General features: G+C 47.6%; 1 protein-coding gene across 5 annotated transcripts; it reads right to left on the bottom strand.

Annotated features, from left to right (window-relative positions):
• Positions 1 to 6,525: 6,525 nt before the first annotated feature.
• NFATC2IP (nuclear factor of activated T cells 2 interacting protein) lies at positions 6,526 to 18,313 on the bottom strand. 5 transcript variants are annotated; one of them, XM_069485884.1, is made up of 8 exons: positions 17,903 to 18,313; positions 17,065 to 17,137; positions 15,450 to 15,570; positions 14,377 to 14,457; positions 14,094 to 14,280; positions 12,964 to 13,108; positions 12,722 to 12,831; positions 6,526 to 8,507 (listed from the first exon to the last, which is right to left on the bottom strand). In XM_069485884.1, the coding sequence occupies exons 1-8, from the start codon at positions 18,278 to 18,280 to the stop codon at positions 8,349 to 8,351; spliced, it is 1,254 nt and encodes a 417-aa protein (XP_069341985.1). In that variant the 5' UTR covers positions 18,281 to 18,313; the 3' UTR covers positions 6,526 to 8,348. The 5 variants fall into 5 exon arrangements, with proteins under 5 accessions (XP_069341985.1, XP_069341986.1, XP_069341989.1 ...); XM_069485885.1 differs by lacking the exon at positions 14,377 to 14,457; XM_069485887.1 differs by lacking the exon at positions 6,526 to 8,507 and having other exon boundaries at positions 12,767 to 12,831; positions 12,964 to 13,251.

Raw genomic sequence — 18,313 nt, 5'->3', positions numbered from 1 at the left:
ATTATTGTCATTTAATTCCCTCAACAAAATATTATTGAGCAGCTACTATTAATATGTGCCTGGCATTTTGCCAGGTGCCAGGCAAAAGCTGACTTAGTCCCATCCCTTTTGGAGTTTATCTGGAGGAGACAGATATCAATACACGTGTAAAATTACACCTGTGGAAATGAAAAGGCAAGCCACAGATTGGAAAAAAATATTTGCAAAGCATGTATCTGCTGAAGGATTTGTATTCAGATATGTAAAGAACTTTTAGGCCAAGGGCTGTGGCTCACGCCAGGCCTGTAATCCTAGAACTCTGGGAGGCCGAGGCGGGAGGATCGCTTAGGCTCAGGAGTTCGAGACCAGCCTCAGCGAGAGTGAGACGCCCCCCCTTCTCTACTAAAAAAAAAAAAAAAAAAAAAAATTAGCCAGTAAGAACTTTTCATGAGGCTGTGCACGGTGGCTAATGCCTGTAATCGTAGCACTTTGGGAGGCCAAGGCAGGAAGATCCCTTGAGGTCAGGAGTTGGAGACCAGCCTGAACAAGAGTGAGACCGCCTCTCTACCAAAAATAGAAAAAATTAGCCAGGTGTGGTGGCTCATGCCTGTAGTCCCAGCTATTGGGGAGGCTGAGGCAGGAGGATCCCTTGAGCCCAGGAGTTTGAGGTTGCAGTGAGCCAGGCAGACGCTGGTGCCCTCTATGCAGGGCAACAGAGCCATACTCTGTCTCAAAAAAAAAAAAAAAAATTTCCAAACTAAATAATAAGACAAAAACACAATATTTAAAATGACCAAAAGATTTGAACTTTCCCCCTAGTGGGGGCTGTGGGGAAAAAGAAGATTTAAACAGACATTTCACAAAGATACACGAATGGCCAGCAAGTATATGATACCATTGGTCATTCTGGAAAATAGAGATTAAACCCACAATTAGGTATCACTATACTAGAATAGCTTTTTAAAAAAACTTGACAATACCAAGTACTGGAAATGATGTGGAGCAACTGGAAGCCTCATACAATGTTAGTGGGGATGCAAATGGTGCACCCACTTTGGAAAACAGTTTGGAAGTTTCTTTAAAAATTAAATATATACTTCCCATACGACCCAGCAATTCTACTCCTGGGTATCTGTTAGGGTGCAAAGTCTGTATTCAGGGGAGAAAGAATTTTCAGACAATGATTAGAATATACAGCAGTAAGAGTTTATTTATTTTCCCAAGAAAGAAATAAAGGGGGAGAGAGAGAGAGAGTGGCACGACACACAGAGGGAGGAAGAAATATCAGGGGGTGAGGAAAGTTGCTTGGTGCTTTTAAAGGGTAGAAATTTTTTTTTCTCTCTGCTCCAGGGGACTGATAACAAAAGAAGCTGCGAAGCTGCTGTGTTGGCTTTTTCTGTTTCTCATGTAGCAGATTGATAGTAGAAATTTGTTTCTTCTTTCTTCTTGATAGCAGAAGGCATCTGGTACTGTCTCTTCTTGAGGAAGCAGGGGGCGTTCACACTCCTACTGTCCATTCAGGAACTTTTTCAAGGCTGTTTAAACAATACTCAAAAAAACTTTTTACAGGCAGTGAATTTTTGGTGACTGTCCATCAGATAGTCTACCCTTTCCACCCTTCCCCAGAAACTTTCTTTGCTTTTGGAATGTGAATTGACCAGCTCTGACTAATGTTAATGAGGATTTATACCTTCTTTTATCAGCTCAGCTTCTTTTAACTGCTAGGTAAACATCTCTGTAGGAGAGATATTTATGTTACTAACCTCAGAGGAAGGGTTTATGCTATTCTAAGTGGCTACGAGTTGGAAATTTATTTTCTTGTTAGCCCATTAGCAAGACTGTTCTTTCAGTATCCATCAATGAGAAATGAAAATATATGTCCAGGCCAAGCGCGGTGGCTCACACCTGTAATCAATCCTAGCACTCTGGGAGGCTGAGGCGGGAGGATTGCTGGAGCTCAGGAGTTCAAGACCAGCCTGACCAAGAGTGAGACCCTGTCTCTACAAAAAATAGAAAAATTAGGCAGGTGTGGTGGTGTGTGCCTGTAGTCCAGCTACTCGGGAGGCTGAGGCAAGAGGATCGCTTGAGCCCAGGAGTTTGAGAGGTTGCAGTGAGCTATGATGATGCCACTGCACTCTACCCAAGGTGACAGAGCGAGACTGTCTCAAAAAAAAAAAAAGAGAGAGAAAGAAAGAAAAGCTGGGTGCGGTGGCTCACGCTTGTAATCCTAGCACTGTGGAAGGCCGAGGCAGGAGTTAGAGACCAGCCTCAGCAAGAGCGAGACCCCATCTCTACTAAAAATAGAAAGAAATGATCCGGACAGCCAAAAATATATATAGAAAAAAATAGCTGGGCATGGTGGCACATGCCTGTAGTCCCAGCTACTTGGGAGGCTGAGGCAGGAGGATCGCTTAAGCCCAGGAGTTTGAGGTTGCTGTGAGCTAGGCTGACGCCACGGCACTGTAGCCTGGGCAACAGAGCGAGACTCTGTCTCAAAGAAATAAAAAACATATGTCCAAACAAAAACCTGTATATGAATGTTCACAGAAGCATTACTCAGCCAAAAAATGAAAAAAAACCTGCATGTCCATCAGCAGGTGAATAGTACATCCATACAATGGAATACTATTCATATTTGGCAATAAGGAATGAATTACTGATATGAACTCAAAAACACTGTGCTAAGTGAAAGAAGCCAGACACAAAAGACATAATATTGTATTATTCCATGTTTATGAAAATCTAGAAAAGGTGAAACTAAAGTGACAGAAAGATTAGTGGTTGCCCAGGGGCAGTGGGAGGAGGAAACTTCTGCACATCAGTGTATATCTATTATACTAAAATTCATTGAACTGTATGCTTAAATACAGTTTAAGTGAATGTTTGGACGTGCTAATTAAGTAAAAAAGAAAAAGCCTGTAGTCCAAACATGATACCACTGGACATTAATAAAAATAAACCTTTCTGGGTATAAAAGCAAATATTATAATGCTAATTGGTTTGGCAAATGGGCAAAATATTTGGCTCTTCTCTGAGTGCAAGTGTTTTTTTTAATTTGATGGATCTCTTGATTAAAATTCCTTTAAGGTCAGATAAATATGTCTGTATAGGTCTACTTGGTTTAAACTGGAGCCCAACTTTTGCTCTGTTTGCTTTGGAAGTTGTGATTCATGAAATCTAAGTACATGTGAAATTTCTCCAAAAAAAAGAGTTCACCTGTGACAAGTGCCACAAAAAAGACATCCAGCAAACAGGTGTTATAAAGACCTGGTCAGGGAGGCTAGGAGTGTCTCTGAGGATGTGGTTCTTGAGCTCAGACTAGGGCAGGAGCAATAACTGCACCAAGGAGGAAGAACATTCCAGGTGGAGAAGAGTGTGTCTAAAGGCCCCATTGACAGAAGGAAGCATGATAAACACAGGATCTGAAAGGAGGTCACATGGAGAACGGTGAGAGAGGGAGGGAGACGCTGGGCTAAGCCATGGTAAAGATTTCCTTCATTTGAAAATCAGATTTGCACTTGGGAAGATCACTGTGGCTGCAGCAGGGAAGTTGGACTGGAGGGGCCAGAGGGGAAGTAGAGTGATCTGTGAGAAGGCTGTGGCACTAGCTGAGGCTGCAGGCAGTGGTGGCCTGGCCTGGGGAGGGACGGAATGTTCCATGAAAAGGCCATATATGCAAAGTGACCCCCAAATGTTGAAAGGAGATGAGAAACCAAAGAAGGAGGCTGACAATCCGATGTGTCAGTATAGGATGATTTATTAGGGGGAACTTACAGACAGAAGCATGGTCTTGGGTGGCCACAAGACAAGTAGATCTCTGCACCACAACCCCCCAGACTCGGGGCTTGTATCTTGGGGGAAAAGTGTTTGTGCTCTGGAAGGAATGTGTAGGTGGCTATGGGCGTCACAGCCTATGATGCATGTAACAACATCAAGGGTTGTTCTGGAGGAACAGCGAAACTTTCCTTTCCTGAATAGGGTTTTCCTACATAAAGAGTAACATCAGCTAGACATTTGGAGGCATTCCCAGACTCGGGGTTAGTCAGGTGGATTAACATTTAAAAATAAAGTCACTTTTGGCCCGGCGCGATGGCTCACGCCTGTAATCCTAGCACTCTGGGAAGCCGAAGTGGGAGGATGATCACTTGAGGCCAGGAGTTCGAGACCAGCCTGAGCAAGAGTGAGACCCTGTCTCTACTAAAAAAAATAGAAAGAAATTAGCTGGACAACTGAAAATATACAGAAAAAATTAGCCGGGCATGGTGGCACATGCGTGTAGTCCCAGCTACTTGGGAGGCTGAGGCAGAAGGACTGCTTGAGCCCAGGAGTTTGAGGTTGCTGTGAGCTAGGCTGACATCACAGCACTCTAGCCCAGCCAACAGAGTGAGACTCTGTCTCAAAAAAAATAAATAAAAAAATAAAGTCACTTTTGTCCCCACAGAGAGGGAGGAAGAGAGCTGATGTGGGAGCGAGCTGGGCAGCTGACCGGGCGGGTGTGGGGGATGAGCGAGACGTTGCGAGGAAAGCTCCTCCGGCTCGTGCAGTGAGATGCATGGCTGCGGGATACTTTAAGAAGCATTATTCAGAGTAGCCAAAAAATGAAAAAACCTGCATGTCCGTCAACAGGGAACTTACTCACTCAGCAAACATTTGTTAGGTAACTACTGTGTCAGACACTGAGCAAGGGATCTTTGAAAAGAACAAGAGTTTGTTTTCAAGGAACTTGTGTCTAGCAGAGGAGCAAGACCTGGATAAGTGGGTGAGTGTGCTGCGCTAGCCCCGTTCCCTGTGACATGGGACACACAAGAGGATTTGGCCAGTCCTCTGGCAGGCCTCAGGGAGGAACTGACCTCTGAGTTGGAGGACATGGCAGGGGTGGAGACGGGAGATCATAAAGGTATATAGAAAAAAGGGAAAATGCCATCTTGCTACTCCAGGTGGGGTCAGCTTCGTCACACCACCTGGGAGCTTGTCAGAAATGCGGCATCTCAGGCCCCACCCCAGAGCTGCTGATGCAGCATGTGCACTTGAGCAAGATCCCCAGACGACTTGTGTGCACTTGAAAGTGTGGGAACGGCTGAAGATTCTTCCTCAAGAATCTTCAGCCATTTGTCAGGCCCACCTGTGTCTACACCTGGCTCTGCAGTGCATGGCCATGTGGTCGGGGCAGGTTAGTTCATCTGAGCTGCTGTTCCTCTTCTGTAAAATGGGAACAATAACACCTACCTTGTAGGATTGCTCTGAGGATGGATGAGATTGTGAAAAGTGCCAAGCTTGGTATATGGCACCAAGGAAAGGCTCATTCAAGTTTCAAAGGTCTCTAGGCGGGTTTTAGAAAGATCACCCAATGAAAGTCTTTTAGGTATGTGAAAGAATGAACTCTCATCGTAGAAGAAATGCAAATTCTTTCACCATGAGTAGTCTTTCCCATATCCTCCTAAGTCGGGAGAAGGTATGAGGAAACTGGAACCTTCTTGCACTTGCTAATGAACTTACAAAGGCGCCTAGCCCTTTTGCTTAGCAACCTGACAGTACGCAAGAGAAGCTGGGTAGGTGCACATTCAACTAGTGACTGGTGGTTTCTCTCCTGGATAGAAAGCTCTGAGAAAAATCTAACACAGGTACCCAAAGAGGATCACTACGACAGTGCTTGCAATAGTGACATCCTGGGTTAGAACTGGGTTGGTTACAAGTGACAGAAACCCTAAAGTAACACCTCTTTCATGTAAAAGCCCAGAGGGCAGCACTGCGTGGCTGGTGAGGTGCTACATAGAGCCTGAGGCCCAGGCTCCTCTCTTGTCATCCTGCCCTGCATGGCTTCCATTTTGGAGGTCACCTCACATCAGTAGGGCTCCTCCACCTCCAGTCAGCAAGCAGGAGGCAAGCGAAAAAGAGGGACACATGCTGCCCGCTACGGACACTTCTAGGAAGTGCTACCCTTCTTCCACTTACAGCTCAGGAGCCCAAATTGGCACTTGCCACATCTAGCTCCGACAGAGGGTAGGAAATACTGTCCTTATTCTGAGTGTCTCTGTGGTTCACTAAAAACCATGGGTTCTAGGGCCAGGTGCATTGGCTCACACCTGTAATTCCAGCGCTTTGGTAGGCCGATGCGGGAGGATCACTTGAGGCCAGTCCAAGACCAAGCCTGGGCAAATATAGTGAGACCCCATCTCTACAAAAAAATTTAAAAATTAGCCAGGCATGGTGGTGCATGGCGGTAGTCTTAGCTACTCAGGAGGCTGAGGCCAGAGGATCGCCTGAGCCTGGGCGTTTGAGGCTACAGTGAGCTATGATCACACCACTCACTGCACTTCTAGCCTGGGCGACAGAGTGAGACTTTGTCTCAGGGAAAAAAAAAAAAAAAACCCCACCAAAAACTACGGGTTCTATTACCTTAGAAGGAGGAAGAATAGATATGAAGGAATAACTCATGGTCTCTGCCACAAGGATATCAGAGGGGTGTCATATGAAGTCCACAAACACAAAAATCCTCAAGTACACACAAGTTGAATGTATTTGCATTTATTCTGTTGAGATTGAATACATAATGTTAATGTGTTCAAACTTATTAATGGACACAAAAGAACTGAAACAATGGACAGCTATACCGTATCATGGATTATTGAAATGTTATAAAATTCAAAGGAATGCCACATTCCAATAAAAAACATTTTTAAACAAGTTGACATACTATTGCTAAAATTATACCACATATCCGTGGAAGATTAATGGCTTTTTTAGTAGACAGTACTGAGAAAACTGGCTCATTATATGGTAAAGAATATAACATAGGTCTCACAAAGGTGCATTCCAAATAGTTTAAAAGTGATGTTCAATGTTTAGCAACTAGTATAGCCTGCCATCAAACAAACAGAACAAGTGTTTGACCACTCAGAGCAGACGCAGCCAACGCACCACCCCAAGGGGCACTAGCTGGACTTCAGCTCGTATTTAGTGGCCTCCACTAAAGGAAGGAAAAACTAATGAGCTAACAGAAGAAGATACAAAGTACCTTAACAACTTTTAAATAAGAAATCAAAGAGCAACAAACTTTAAGACAAAACAGTTAAATCATCTACATTAAAGTTAAGAATTTATGTTCGGTGAAGGACAGCCCCAGATAACACAAACAAATTTCCACTCTAAGAGTTATTTGCAACTACCCAGGAATATACAAGCAACTCCTGAGAATAAACCAAAATGACAGGAAGCCCACAGGAGAAAATGAGCAGGTCACAGAAAGAAACCAGAAAGGCTGAAAGGTGAAAAAAATTCCACAAATTAATGGTGATCAGATGAATGTACATTAAAGCACAGTGCCCCTTTGTACCCATCAGACTGGCAAAAATTAGCAAGTTGGGCGATGCCAAGTGCCAGTGAGAAAGTTAGGAGAAGTGGGAAGCCCTAAGTGGGTCAATCACTATTCTAAAGAAAAATTTGGAAAACCATAGAGAAATTAACCTACATGGCCTGTAAGCCCATCCCGGGAATATATTCCAGAGAATTTTTCACACAATCACAGATAAAAGAATATTTATCGTGGCCTTGTATATGGTGCCAAGGAGTTCGAAGCACCCAGGTGTCCACCACTTAAGGCAATGTGTGTAAAATGCAGTCGATGCCACAGTGGAGTACCACAAGGCAGATTAAAGCAATCACCCTTGTCTAGAATAGGCAACAGGGCTAGATCTTAATACATATTGAGGGAAAACAATACAAGTTCTATTGCACAACACCACCATGTGCATTAAAAGCACATATTCACACATAAAATATTATATTTTACATTCATATTTGAAGATAAGTAATAAATGTATTAGGTTGAGTGCTTAAAGACAATGTTGTGAAGAAAGAGAAAGCCATAAAACCAGAGAATCCTTGCATGGGACCATATTCCCAAGATCCAAAACAAAACAACTAAATGTGCTCAGCTATGCTTTAAATGTGTGCACCAGGAAGAGTACACTAAAAGGATGGCTCTTGGGGCCCTTGGGGCAAGGAAGACACCCAGGTCTAAGAAAGCAGTAGCTTTGTCATTCAAAAGAGCATCCCAGTAGCTGCTTATGCTTAAGCCAGTGGGTGTGTGATCATTTCTTTTCCTGCAAGCCAAGGAACCACCCAGTGTATGTGCCTCAAACATCACTCCTAACTCCCAAATGAGACCAACAGGCCACCTGGGGCAGCAACAACCCCCACACAACTAACCAAGTAATTAACGGCTTGAAACCAGGGTCAGCAGGAGAGGGGGTCAAAGGTCACTCCTTGATTTTGCTTCAGCTGAAAGCTACGTTCGACCTGAGCTTCTGCCAGCCCCATGAGATGTTCTCCCCAAGTCCAGGCTGGGCCTCCAAATGGGGTGTGGGGTTTCAGCCCCAGACCTCAATGAGGTCCCCAGATTCCATGCCCAGATCAGCCGGCAGCTCCCTGCCTGAAAGCTTTGTCCCATCGAAGAAGAAGGAGAGCTTGTGTCCTGACAGTCCCATGGCCTTCTCATAGTGGGACATGAGGATCTTGAGAGGAGAGTCCTGGAAGGAGAGAAAAATGGATGTGAGAATATGAATAGAGGGGCCAGGAAGATCCTGCAGGGACAGAGAACTTGGGACAGGAAGGGCAAGGGGCCGAATCAGTGCAGTCAGAGCCCCACAGGGGGAAAAGTGAGTGAACTAAGAAGCCAGCACAGCATAGCCCTCTCTGGGAACCAGGAGGAGCCCCTTCACCCCTCTGGGCTGCCTGTTCCTCAGATAGAGTGGGGGCCTCAAGCCCAAGGTTCAGGGGTGTAGGATCTGAGTTAGGCAAGTTATTCAAGCTTCAATCTCCTCATCTATAAAATGGAAGCACATATCACAATAAGACAGTCCAGATTCTAGAGTAAGATAGCTGAGCTGGAGGCCAGGCCCTACTGCTTACTAGATGTGTGACCTCAGACAAATGATACTGATTGAATTGTGCCCCCCACCCAAATGATACCTTGTGAAACACAAAAGAAAAAGATACCTTGTGGTCTTAATCCCTGGTAAACGTGAACATGACCTTATTTGGAAGTAGGGCCTTTGCAGATGTAACTGAGTTAAGATGAGGTCACACTCAATTAGGACGGGGGCTAATGCAATGGCTGGTGTACTTGTAAAACAGACACAGACAGGGACACACAGGGAGAGCCATGTGATGGCAGACGCAGACTGGAGTGATGCAGCTGCAAGCCAAGCAGTGCCAAGGGCTGCTGGCCACCACCAGAAGCTAGAAAGGGACAAGGAAGGATTCTACCCAGAGTCTCAGAGGGACCAAGTGATATTATGAAACATATCTCATCTCCATATATTTCACGGTATAAAATTCTTAAATTTTTGGAATCCTCAAAGTGTGAAGTGTCTTCCTGGATGCTATTGGGTTGACTGGTGGCTGGCAGCCCCTAGGGAGCTTCAGGATGGGGGCTGGCTAATGGAAAGACCAAGGCAGGATTCGAGGGGTAGGGCTGAAAGTCCCACCTCCAGACAGGGAAGAAGGGCTAAAGGCTGAGCTGACCACTAATGGCCAGTGATTCAATCAATCATGCCTACATAAGGGAGCTTCCATAAAAAACCAAAAGGACTAGGTTTGGACAGCTTTCCCCTGGCTGAACACGTGGATGTTCCTGGAGGGTGGTGCGCCTGGAGAGGACCTGGAAGCTCCGCCCATCCCCCACACCAGCCCCCACACATCTCTTATCTGTATCCTTTGTAATAGCCTTTATAACAAACCAGTAAGTGTGTTTCCCTGAGTTCTGTGAGAAGCTCTAGCAAATTAATCGAACCCAAGGACAGAGCTGTAGGAACCCTGATTTAAAGCCAATCAGTCAGATGCACAGGGCAAACCACCTGGGGCTTGCGATTTGCATGGGAAGTGGTGGCCTGGCAGTCTTGTGGACCTAAGTCCTCACCCTGTGTGGCCTCATGCTATCTCCAGGTAGACAGTGTCAGAATTGAATTAAAAGGACATCTGGTATCCCCTGCAGAATCGCTTGCTTGCCTGATGTATGGGGGAAAATCCCCACACATCTGGTGTCAGAAGCGTGTTTTGAGAGTATAGAAAAAACTGAGTTTTTTCCTCCTGTGTCGTAAGAAACCATGACCTCGATGACACCTAATTTTAGACTTCTAGAGACAATGAGACAATAAACTTTCGTGGTTTTAACCCACCCAGTTAGTGGTACTCTGTTCCAGCAGCCAAAACACAGAAGTAGGGTGCTTCTGTAATAACTAGCTAAGTGGGTAGTGGCTTTAGAATTGGAGAGAGGCTGGAAGAGTTTTGAGGTGCACGTTAGAAAAAGCCTAGAGTACCTTGAAGAGACTGTTGGTAGAAATACGGACATTAAAGGCAATTTGGATGAGGGCTCACAAAGAGGAGCTGCAGAGAAAGGTTCTGTGGTCTTCAGAGAATACATATATTGTCATGAACAGGTTGTTAGAAATATGAACGTTAAAGGTGTTTCCAGTGAGGTCTCTGGTGGAAATAAGGCATATGTTATTGGAAGCCGGAGTAAAATGAAATAAACTGATCCTGGTTATAAAGTGGCAGGGAACTTGGCTGAATTACGTTCTACCGTCGTTCAGTGGCAGAAAGCAGAACTCGTAAGTGATGAACCTGGATCTCTACCTGAGATTTCCAAGCAAAGTGTGGAAGGTGTGGCTTGATTTCTCCTTGTTGCTTATTCGCCTAATGCAGGAGGAAGAAATAAACAGAGGAAGGATGTTAAGCAAAAAGGAAGCAGTGCGTGGTGATTTGGAACACTCTCAGCCTAGCCAGAGCATGCTCTGGAAAGAGGGCTAAGAGTGTAGCTTTTTGCTAAAGAGATTAGATGGCCGATTTATGGATCCAATCAACCACATCAGCAAAAGTCAGGAATTCATCTTTGTCTAATGGTGTGAATCCCTTTGATATGCACAGAAGACCTGTAAGGTTTTTGAGAATTGTATCCCAGCATAAACACTGTCCACCTGGAGTGAAGGAGACAGGGACAGGACAAAATGAAGGAAAAATGACTTAGAGGGCAGAGCCACAGGCCCAGAGACTGGGCCGATAAGACTTCCTTGGGTCAAGAGGGTAGAGCCACCGTCACACTGGGCCAAGAGGACAGAACAAAGCCAAAGAGGATTATTTTCAATCCTTGAAATCTAATAGGATTCGCCCTGCTGGGTTTTGGACTAGCTTGGGACCTGTGACTCCTTTTTCTTTCCTGTTTGTCCCTTTTCAAATGGGAATGTCTATCCTATGCCTGTCCCATCATTATATTTTAGAAATAGATAGCTCGTTTTCTAGATTTCATGGGTCCACAGATGAAGAGGAATTTTGTCTCAGGATGGACCACACCGAGTCTCACCCATAATGATTTAGATGATTTAGAACAGTGGTTCCCAACCTTTTTGGCACCAGGGACCAGTTTCATGGAAGACAATTCTTCCATGGATTGGGGGGTGGGGGGTGTTTCCTTACAGGCTGTGGACTGGTACTGGTCTGCAGCCCAGGGGTTAGGGACTGCAGACTTAGAAGATAAGATTGGGACTTTTCGAGTTAATAATATTTACATGAGATTTTGGACTTAGAGTTGATGCTGGAATGGCTTAAGACTTTTGGGAATTTTTGGAATGGCGTGAATATATTTTGCATGTGGGAAGGCTATGTATCTTGGGAGGCTAGAGGGCAGGCAGACTGTTATGGGTTGAGCCCCCAACTTCCCCCAAAAAAGACACCTGGTGACCCTAACCCCTGGTAAATGTGAATGTGACCTTATTTGGAAGTAGGACCTTTGCAGATGTAATCAAGCTAAGATGAGGCCATACTTGATCAGGGTGGGCACTAATCCGGTATGACTTATGTCCTTATTAGAAGAGAAACAATGGTGTGTGCCTGTAGTCCCAGCTACTCAGGAGGCTGAGGCACGACGATCACTTGAGGCCAGGAGTTCAAGGCTACAGCGAGCTATGATCGTGCCATTGCACTCCAGCCTGGGCGACAGAGCAAGACTCCATCTCTTTAAGAAAAAAAACAAACAGAGACACAGGGAGGACACCATGTGATGACAGAGGCAGAGACTGAAGTGATATGGCTATGAGCCAAGAAGCTCTGGCCACCAGCAGAAGCTACAAAGAGGCAAGAAGGATTCTCCCCAGGGTCTCAGAGGGAGCAAGGCCCTGCTGACACCTCGCTTTGAGACTTCTAGGCTCCAGAACTGTAAAAGAATAGATTTCTGTTGTTTTAAGCCACACAGATTGTGCTATTTTGTTACAGCAGCTATAAGATAATGCAGCAAGTTACTTCACCTCTCTAGACCTCAATTTCCTTAGTATTCATTCACTAAATGAGGGTAACGACAGTGCTTTCCCATATAGATTGCTGTGAAGTTAAATAACATCCTGAATGTGAAATAGTTATCCCTAGCACAGAGACTGGCACTTAGATGTGTGGCTGTCATTGTTATTTTGATGGGTTTTATTGATTACTGTCCAAAGGTCCTTTCCGTTTTAACCATTAGGAGTCAGGAGACTGAGCGGCCACAGACCAGAGCAGAGGTTCCCAGTAGTGGGGAGGGAAGTTGAACAATGGGCTTTTCCACTGGACGATGGACGGGAACCCAAGAGTACGGAGGACAGTGTCCCCAGTGAGTCGGGATTAGGAAGAATGGATCCTCCATTAACTGATAGATAGACGAGACGACAGAGGAAAGAAAGGGTGAGGGGCGTGGGGAGCCATTTCTCCCACTCACTCGAGACAGCGAGACCTCCAGCATCTGGTGTTTCTCCTTCCCCTGAACCCGGAGCTGGAGCTGTTGGGATGTCTCTGTGGCCTCTGGAGAACTTGCTAGCACCACACAGTCTGTGGGAGGCAGGGTTGAGAAGCCAGGCCTAAGTGGGGGGTTCAAAGCTGGGCCCCCTCTGGAGCTTTCCCCAGAGCCTCTTCCCCTGGCAAAAGCCTCCTCAAGGCCCCGCTTCCCTGTTTTCCTCTCACCAATGATGTCAGCCACACCAAGCTTTAGGGTTCTGGGGGTGGCCGTGGGGGACAGCTCTGTCTCTCCAAAGAGTAAGAGGATCCTGCTTGGGGACACCCCGAGATGGGCGGCCATGTGGTCCACCACACTCTGCAGGGGCTCCGACTGGGGATGGGGACAAGAAGCAAAGGAGACCTTCCTGCCTTGACATTCCCCACCCCTCCCACCCCCATACCACCTCCCCAAACACAAGTTTCTGGCCTTAAGTACTTGCTGAGCTCCTCAGCTGTGAGTGTCATCATATTTACCTGGCAGGATAGAATAAAATCGTGTCAGTAAGGGGCTCAGGAGAGTAACACTAAGAAAGGCAACAGCCGTGGGTTAGGAGAAGCAAAGGAGTGGTGGGACCCCCAGCAAACTGGAACCCACATGCCCCATCTAAACAGGGGAGCTATTCGGCAGCTCCGGCTGATTGGTGCCACGTGGGAGCCAGTGAGACTGTATCTTCCTATTTTTAAGCGAAGCCAGAAGTCTAGACCTTTATATGAAGTCACCCATTGCAAAAGCTTGCAGCAAACTCTTATTTCGAAAGCAGTCTACAGGGCAAAGGAAACAGATACACTGTTGACAAGGCCACGGGCTGCCTGTCTGCAACCTTGGGCTTAGTTGCAGCGTGGTTAGTGCTCACTAAATGGTCATTTCTGTTATTCTTGGTGTTGAACCGGGGCCATCCCTACAAAACTATAGGCCTTCGCCAGGAATCTGGGGCAGCTCAGAATGACTGAGTGACATCTGCTGTGTCCAATGCAGTAAGAGTAAGGTAAGCACAGGAGAAGGGTCCTAGGGAGGAATGGAGGGGACTCCCCCTAGGGAGGGACAACCAAAACCAGCTTCTTAGAAGACAGGGCGCTTAAGCAGAGCCTTGAAGAATGGACAGGAAGTTTGCCAGAAAAAGAGGGGAAAGTGAGGAAAAATGCAGGCAGGGGGAACAGCAGGCACAGAGGCAATGGGGGGGGGCTAAAGAGTGATGGGGAGCTCAGAGGGCAGGGTGGGAAAAGGAGGACACAGTCCCTTCTGCCAGTATACCCCTGCTGGACACCGTCCCTCCAAAGGCAGCTCCAGGGTCCTCGCATGGGCCTCAGGCACTCACCATTCTGACAGGCATTCTGACCAGGTCAGCCCGGCACCGGATTTTGAGCGGGAAGAGTCGGGGAGTTTCTGGGAGGATGGGCCCCTCCACTAGGACCACCTCATCCTCTGGGCTCTGGTGGTCTTGGCCCTGCTGCTGCTTGGGGCTCAGGGAGGAACGGAGATCCTGGAGGCGCTTGTTCACCTCCCTGGGGTGCAGACAGGATTTTGGGTCAGCTGGAGTCAGCCACCCACCCTCCCCCATTGCCCCTCCCCACCCCAGCCAGAGCCCCTGCCCCCGACACCTTAACTTCTGGAGTGCTCGAGTATGCTTCCTGCTTTTGGTCCTTGGCGGAGGTGGGGGCAATGGAGAGGTGTCTCGATCCCTGTAGAGAGAGGACAGGGGAAGGATGGAGGCAAAGGAGAGGGCCAGCCCCACACCTCTCTTCATAGGCTCTGGACCCCTAGGAACCAGAGGGTCACACAGAATCAAGAGGAGGCACCTTCGGGTAACATCCATCTTACTGGAAGACGGGTAGGTAAGGGACAGGGGAAGCCCGAGACATCATTTTTATTTTTCCATGACCCAAATATCAGGGAGGAAAATGCCTCACTTTTAAGATAAGTCACTTCTTAGGTGAGTGTCCAATAACATCCAACAGACAGTGAGCACTTATTGTTGTTTTGGTTTTTTTTTGAGACAGGATCTCGCTCTGTCACCCAGGCTAGAGTGCAGTGGTGTCATCATAGCTCGCTGCAGCCTCAAACTCCTAGGCTCAAGCAATCCTCCCACCTCAGCTTCCCAAGTAGGTGGGACTACAGGCATGTGCCACCATGCCCAGCTAATTTTTTTATTTTTTGTAGAGACAGGGGTCTCACTCTTGCTCAGGCTGGTCTCAAACTCCTGGCCTCAAGCAATCCTCCTGCCTCAGCCTCCCAGAATGCTAAGATTATAGGTGTAAGCCACCATCCCCGGCCAGTGAGCACTTATTGTATTTATATATCAAGTGTTAATTTTTGATCTACTCAGCAATTCTTAGACTCTCAGCAATAGATGCCACTATTGCCCCCATTTTACAGAAGAGGAAAGAGAAGCCCAGAGAGGACAGGGAAGAGACAGCTGTCTGGGTTGGAACCACACCCTTAACCTACAGTACTAGCATCTCAGATGCCACTCCCATGGCTGGTCCTGAAGGGTCCTCTGTCATCCCCAGTGTGGGCCACCTCTTCTCCCAAGAGCTTCACGCCCCACCTTAGCCTCAAAACTCCTTTCATCCCTTCTCACACTTCAGGAACCATCCAAGGGTCCTGCCTTCCTCAGCTTACCCTTCCAACTCCCTTCCTGCTCCCAGGGCACAAGTGCTCTGGCCTCACTCACAGAAACACCTTCTTTTTCTTCTCTTCTTCTTCATCCTTACTCCTCAGTTTCTTCTTCCAGGGAGAGTCTGGAAATGGGGGATCCTCAGGGTGGGGGCTGCTAGAATCTGCCATGTCCACCTCTGGTGGCAGAGGAGGAGAAAGTGGAAGAGGGTTAGCCAAGAGAGGGCAGGGGGAGACCAAGGAGAAACAAGCTGGAGGCTTCAAGAAGGTCCCAGAAAGGAAGGGACTGTGGAGCCCCCCCCCACACACAGAATAATAATGGGAAAGGACTCAAGGGGCATGACTGTTATTTGCTTAATATCTTTCTTTAAATCATTCATTTTAACTTAAATTTCTTATAAAAGGAAGCCAGGTATTACCTAGAATATATTTTCGTGTGCTTGCCATTAATAAAAGATCATTATAGACCATAAACATAAATACTGTGAAAATAAACAATGATGATAAACCCTAGATCAGTGGTTCTCAACCAGGGGCAGTTTTGCCTCCAGGGGGACATGTGGCAATGTCCAGAGACAATTTTGGTTGTCACAACACAGAAAGGGAGGAGCTTTGGGTGTGGTACTGGTATCTAGTGGATAGAGGTCAGGATGCTGCTAAACTTTCTACAATGCACAGGACAGCACCCAACACCAAAGAATTTTCTAGTCTAAAATGTCAGTAATGCTGAGTTTGAGAAATCATGTCCTTGCTAAATATGGCAGCTGCCAGAGTCCTGAGAGTCTGCATTTCTAACAAGCTCCCTGAGGACAGTCAATACTGCTGGGCCCACATTTTGAGTGGCAAGGATAGAGGTAATGTTCACATAGCACTTCTACATTCCAGGTGCTGTCCTAAACCATATACATAGCAAGAGATGGCTCTCTATACATTCCCTTTAATTCTCACCAAAATCCTTTGACATACACCTGCTACTAACCCTACTTTCCTGATGAGGAAATTGGAGTATTGAGAGATTAAGTAATTTGCCCAAGGTCACACAGCTATTGAGAAGACATAGTTGGGATTCAAACCCAGGCCAGAGGGCTCCTAAGTCTGCTCTTAATCATTTGACCATACTCCTTTCATGGTACGGAAGTCTTAGTCCAACGTCTGCCTTTGCCCACTGGATCACTTCCTTATTAGACTTGATTCCTATTCCCTGACCTTGCGTGGTTTGCAAAAATGACACCAGTGGGGGAGGACAAAGACTGGGCAGCCCTGATAAGATTCAAAGAACACCCTGCTGGTTCCAAATGTTCCCAAAGAACTTGTTGCAGAAGTAACAAGATATCATAGATTCCCAACACCTCCCTGTTCCCTGCCTCCCAAGATTACAGAATCAGGATCTCTGGTGGTGGCACCAGAAATCTGTGTATTTTAACATTCTTATGCCTGTAAGAGTAGGGAGGAGGGTGGTTTGACATAACTTCCTAAGTCAGCTCTTGTGCCTTCTGGTTAACAATTCAGCTCCTTTTCAGTCTAGAACCTTTTCCTGGTGAGGATGCAGGAGTCCCCTCTCCCATGACCTTCCCCTGAGCCTCAGGTGACAACTGACTGCAGGGATATAAATTCTAGGAAGTCTCCTCAAAGAAGCCAGCACAGGGCGCCTCTCCCTGGAAGCCCTCTCTTACCTTCTTCAGCCCCTGGGGGGTAGAGTTTCAGGAGGGATAGGTGATCTGGGATGAGGTGGAGGCTGCTTTTCACCTGCAAAAGCAAAAAGTGGGAGGGTCAGTCCCAAGTCCTCCCTCTACGGAAGGGGAAAATGGGATGATTCTTCCCTGACACCCAGCTCCCAAGTCTTCCCTAAGGACATGGACTCCACAGCCCTCTCCTGGGGCCCTGGGAGTCCAGCTTCCCCACAATCCAAAATTGTAGTACCTTCTAGTACCCCCTTGGCCTAAAGCATTCTGAAAAGGCAGGTTTAGTTCTCCTTTTTAACTAGGTTGCTAGCCATTCCCCTACTCTAGACTCTCGGGCCTCTAGCTCACCCTACCATCTTGGTACCGCAGCCTCCTGGAGCCCCCTAGTCCTCTCCGAACTCCCATAGGCCCCAGCCCCCAATACCCCGGCTCCTGGGCTTCCTTAGCAATGGGTCCCAACCTCAAAATCCAACCCGCCCCAAATCCCAGTCCCAGGTCCTCTCTGAACCCTCAGAGACCCCCACCCCTCAAGCCGCCCTATGCCCCCAAGACTACAGCTCCCAGGAATTCCAAATTTGCAACACAACCCAGACTTGCAACACGCCCCCAAATCCTTCACCTCTCCAGTCTACAGAAATTCCAGGAGCCCTGCATCTCGGCCTCCAACACCCTTGCCCCTTGGCTTCCGTGTAGCCCCACGATACCAGCCCCAGAACCCCGACCTCCACATTCCCTAAATCCAGCCCCTCCCCCGAACCCCTGGCCCCTCTCTGGTCGCCCAAGCCCTTCAGCCCTTTCACGCTAGCCCTCCCCGGGGACCTGGCTGCACCTTCCCGGAGTACACTGGAACCACCGGTGCCTCCCCAGGATCCAGCAGCAGCCGCCGCCGCCGCCTGACCAGTTCCCGCGGGGGCCCTGCTTCACTGTCACTGTCGCTGTCGCTGTCGTCCGGGGGAGCGGCTCGCACTGGGGGCTCCGGGGGCGGAACCTCAACCCGGTCCTCGGCATCGCGCGCAGTTACGACCTCCAGGATATCCTCATCGCTGTCGCTGACCAAGTCCACAAGCACAGAGTCCAGAGTGCGCCGGGCTGGAGATCGCTGGCCGCCGCGAGGACGACGGCCCCGGCCGCCCCGGGCCCCCCGAGCTCCTCGGCCGACGCCGCCACCTCGGGACCGCGGACCCCGCTTCCTCACCGTCTCCGCCATAACACAAGCTCTGCCGCCGCGTACGACCTTTTC

The sequence above is a fragment of the Eulemur rufifrons genome, chromosome 14 (genome assembly GCF_041146395.1).
Source record: "Eulemur rufifrons isolate Redbay chromosome 14, OSU_ERuf_1, whole genome shotgun sequence".
In the NCBI taxonomy this organism is placed as follows: Eukaryota; Metazoa; Chordata; class Mammalia; order Primates; family Lemuridae; genus Eulemur; species Eulemur rufifrons.
The sequence above is the reverse complement of the archived record's forward strand: the minus strand, read 5'-3'. Positions and strand labels throughout refer to the sequence as shown.

Excerpts from the sequence above, each read along its gene's own strand:
- NFATC2IP (XM_069485884.1), bottom strand. The coding sequence starts at position 18,280 with ATGGCGGAGACGGTGAGGAAGCGGGGTCCGCGGTCCCGAGGTGGCGGC. Across the intron at positions 15,571-17,064 it reads CCCCCCAGGGGCTGAAGAAG|AGGTGGACATGGCAGATTCT; the intron begins GTAAGAGAGGGC and ends CTCTGCCACCAG. Across the intron at positions 8,508-12,721 it reads TGGAGGTCTCGCTGTCTCGA|GACTCTCCTCTCAAGATCCT; the intron begins GTGAGTGGGAGA and ends CTCTCCTTCCAG.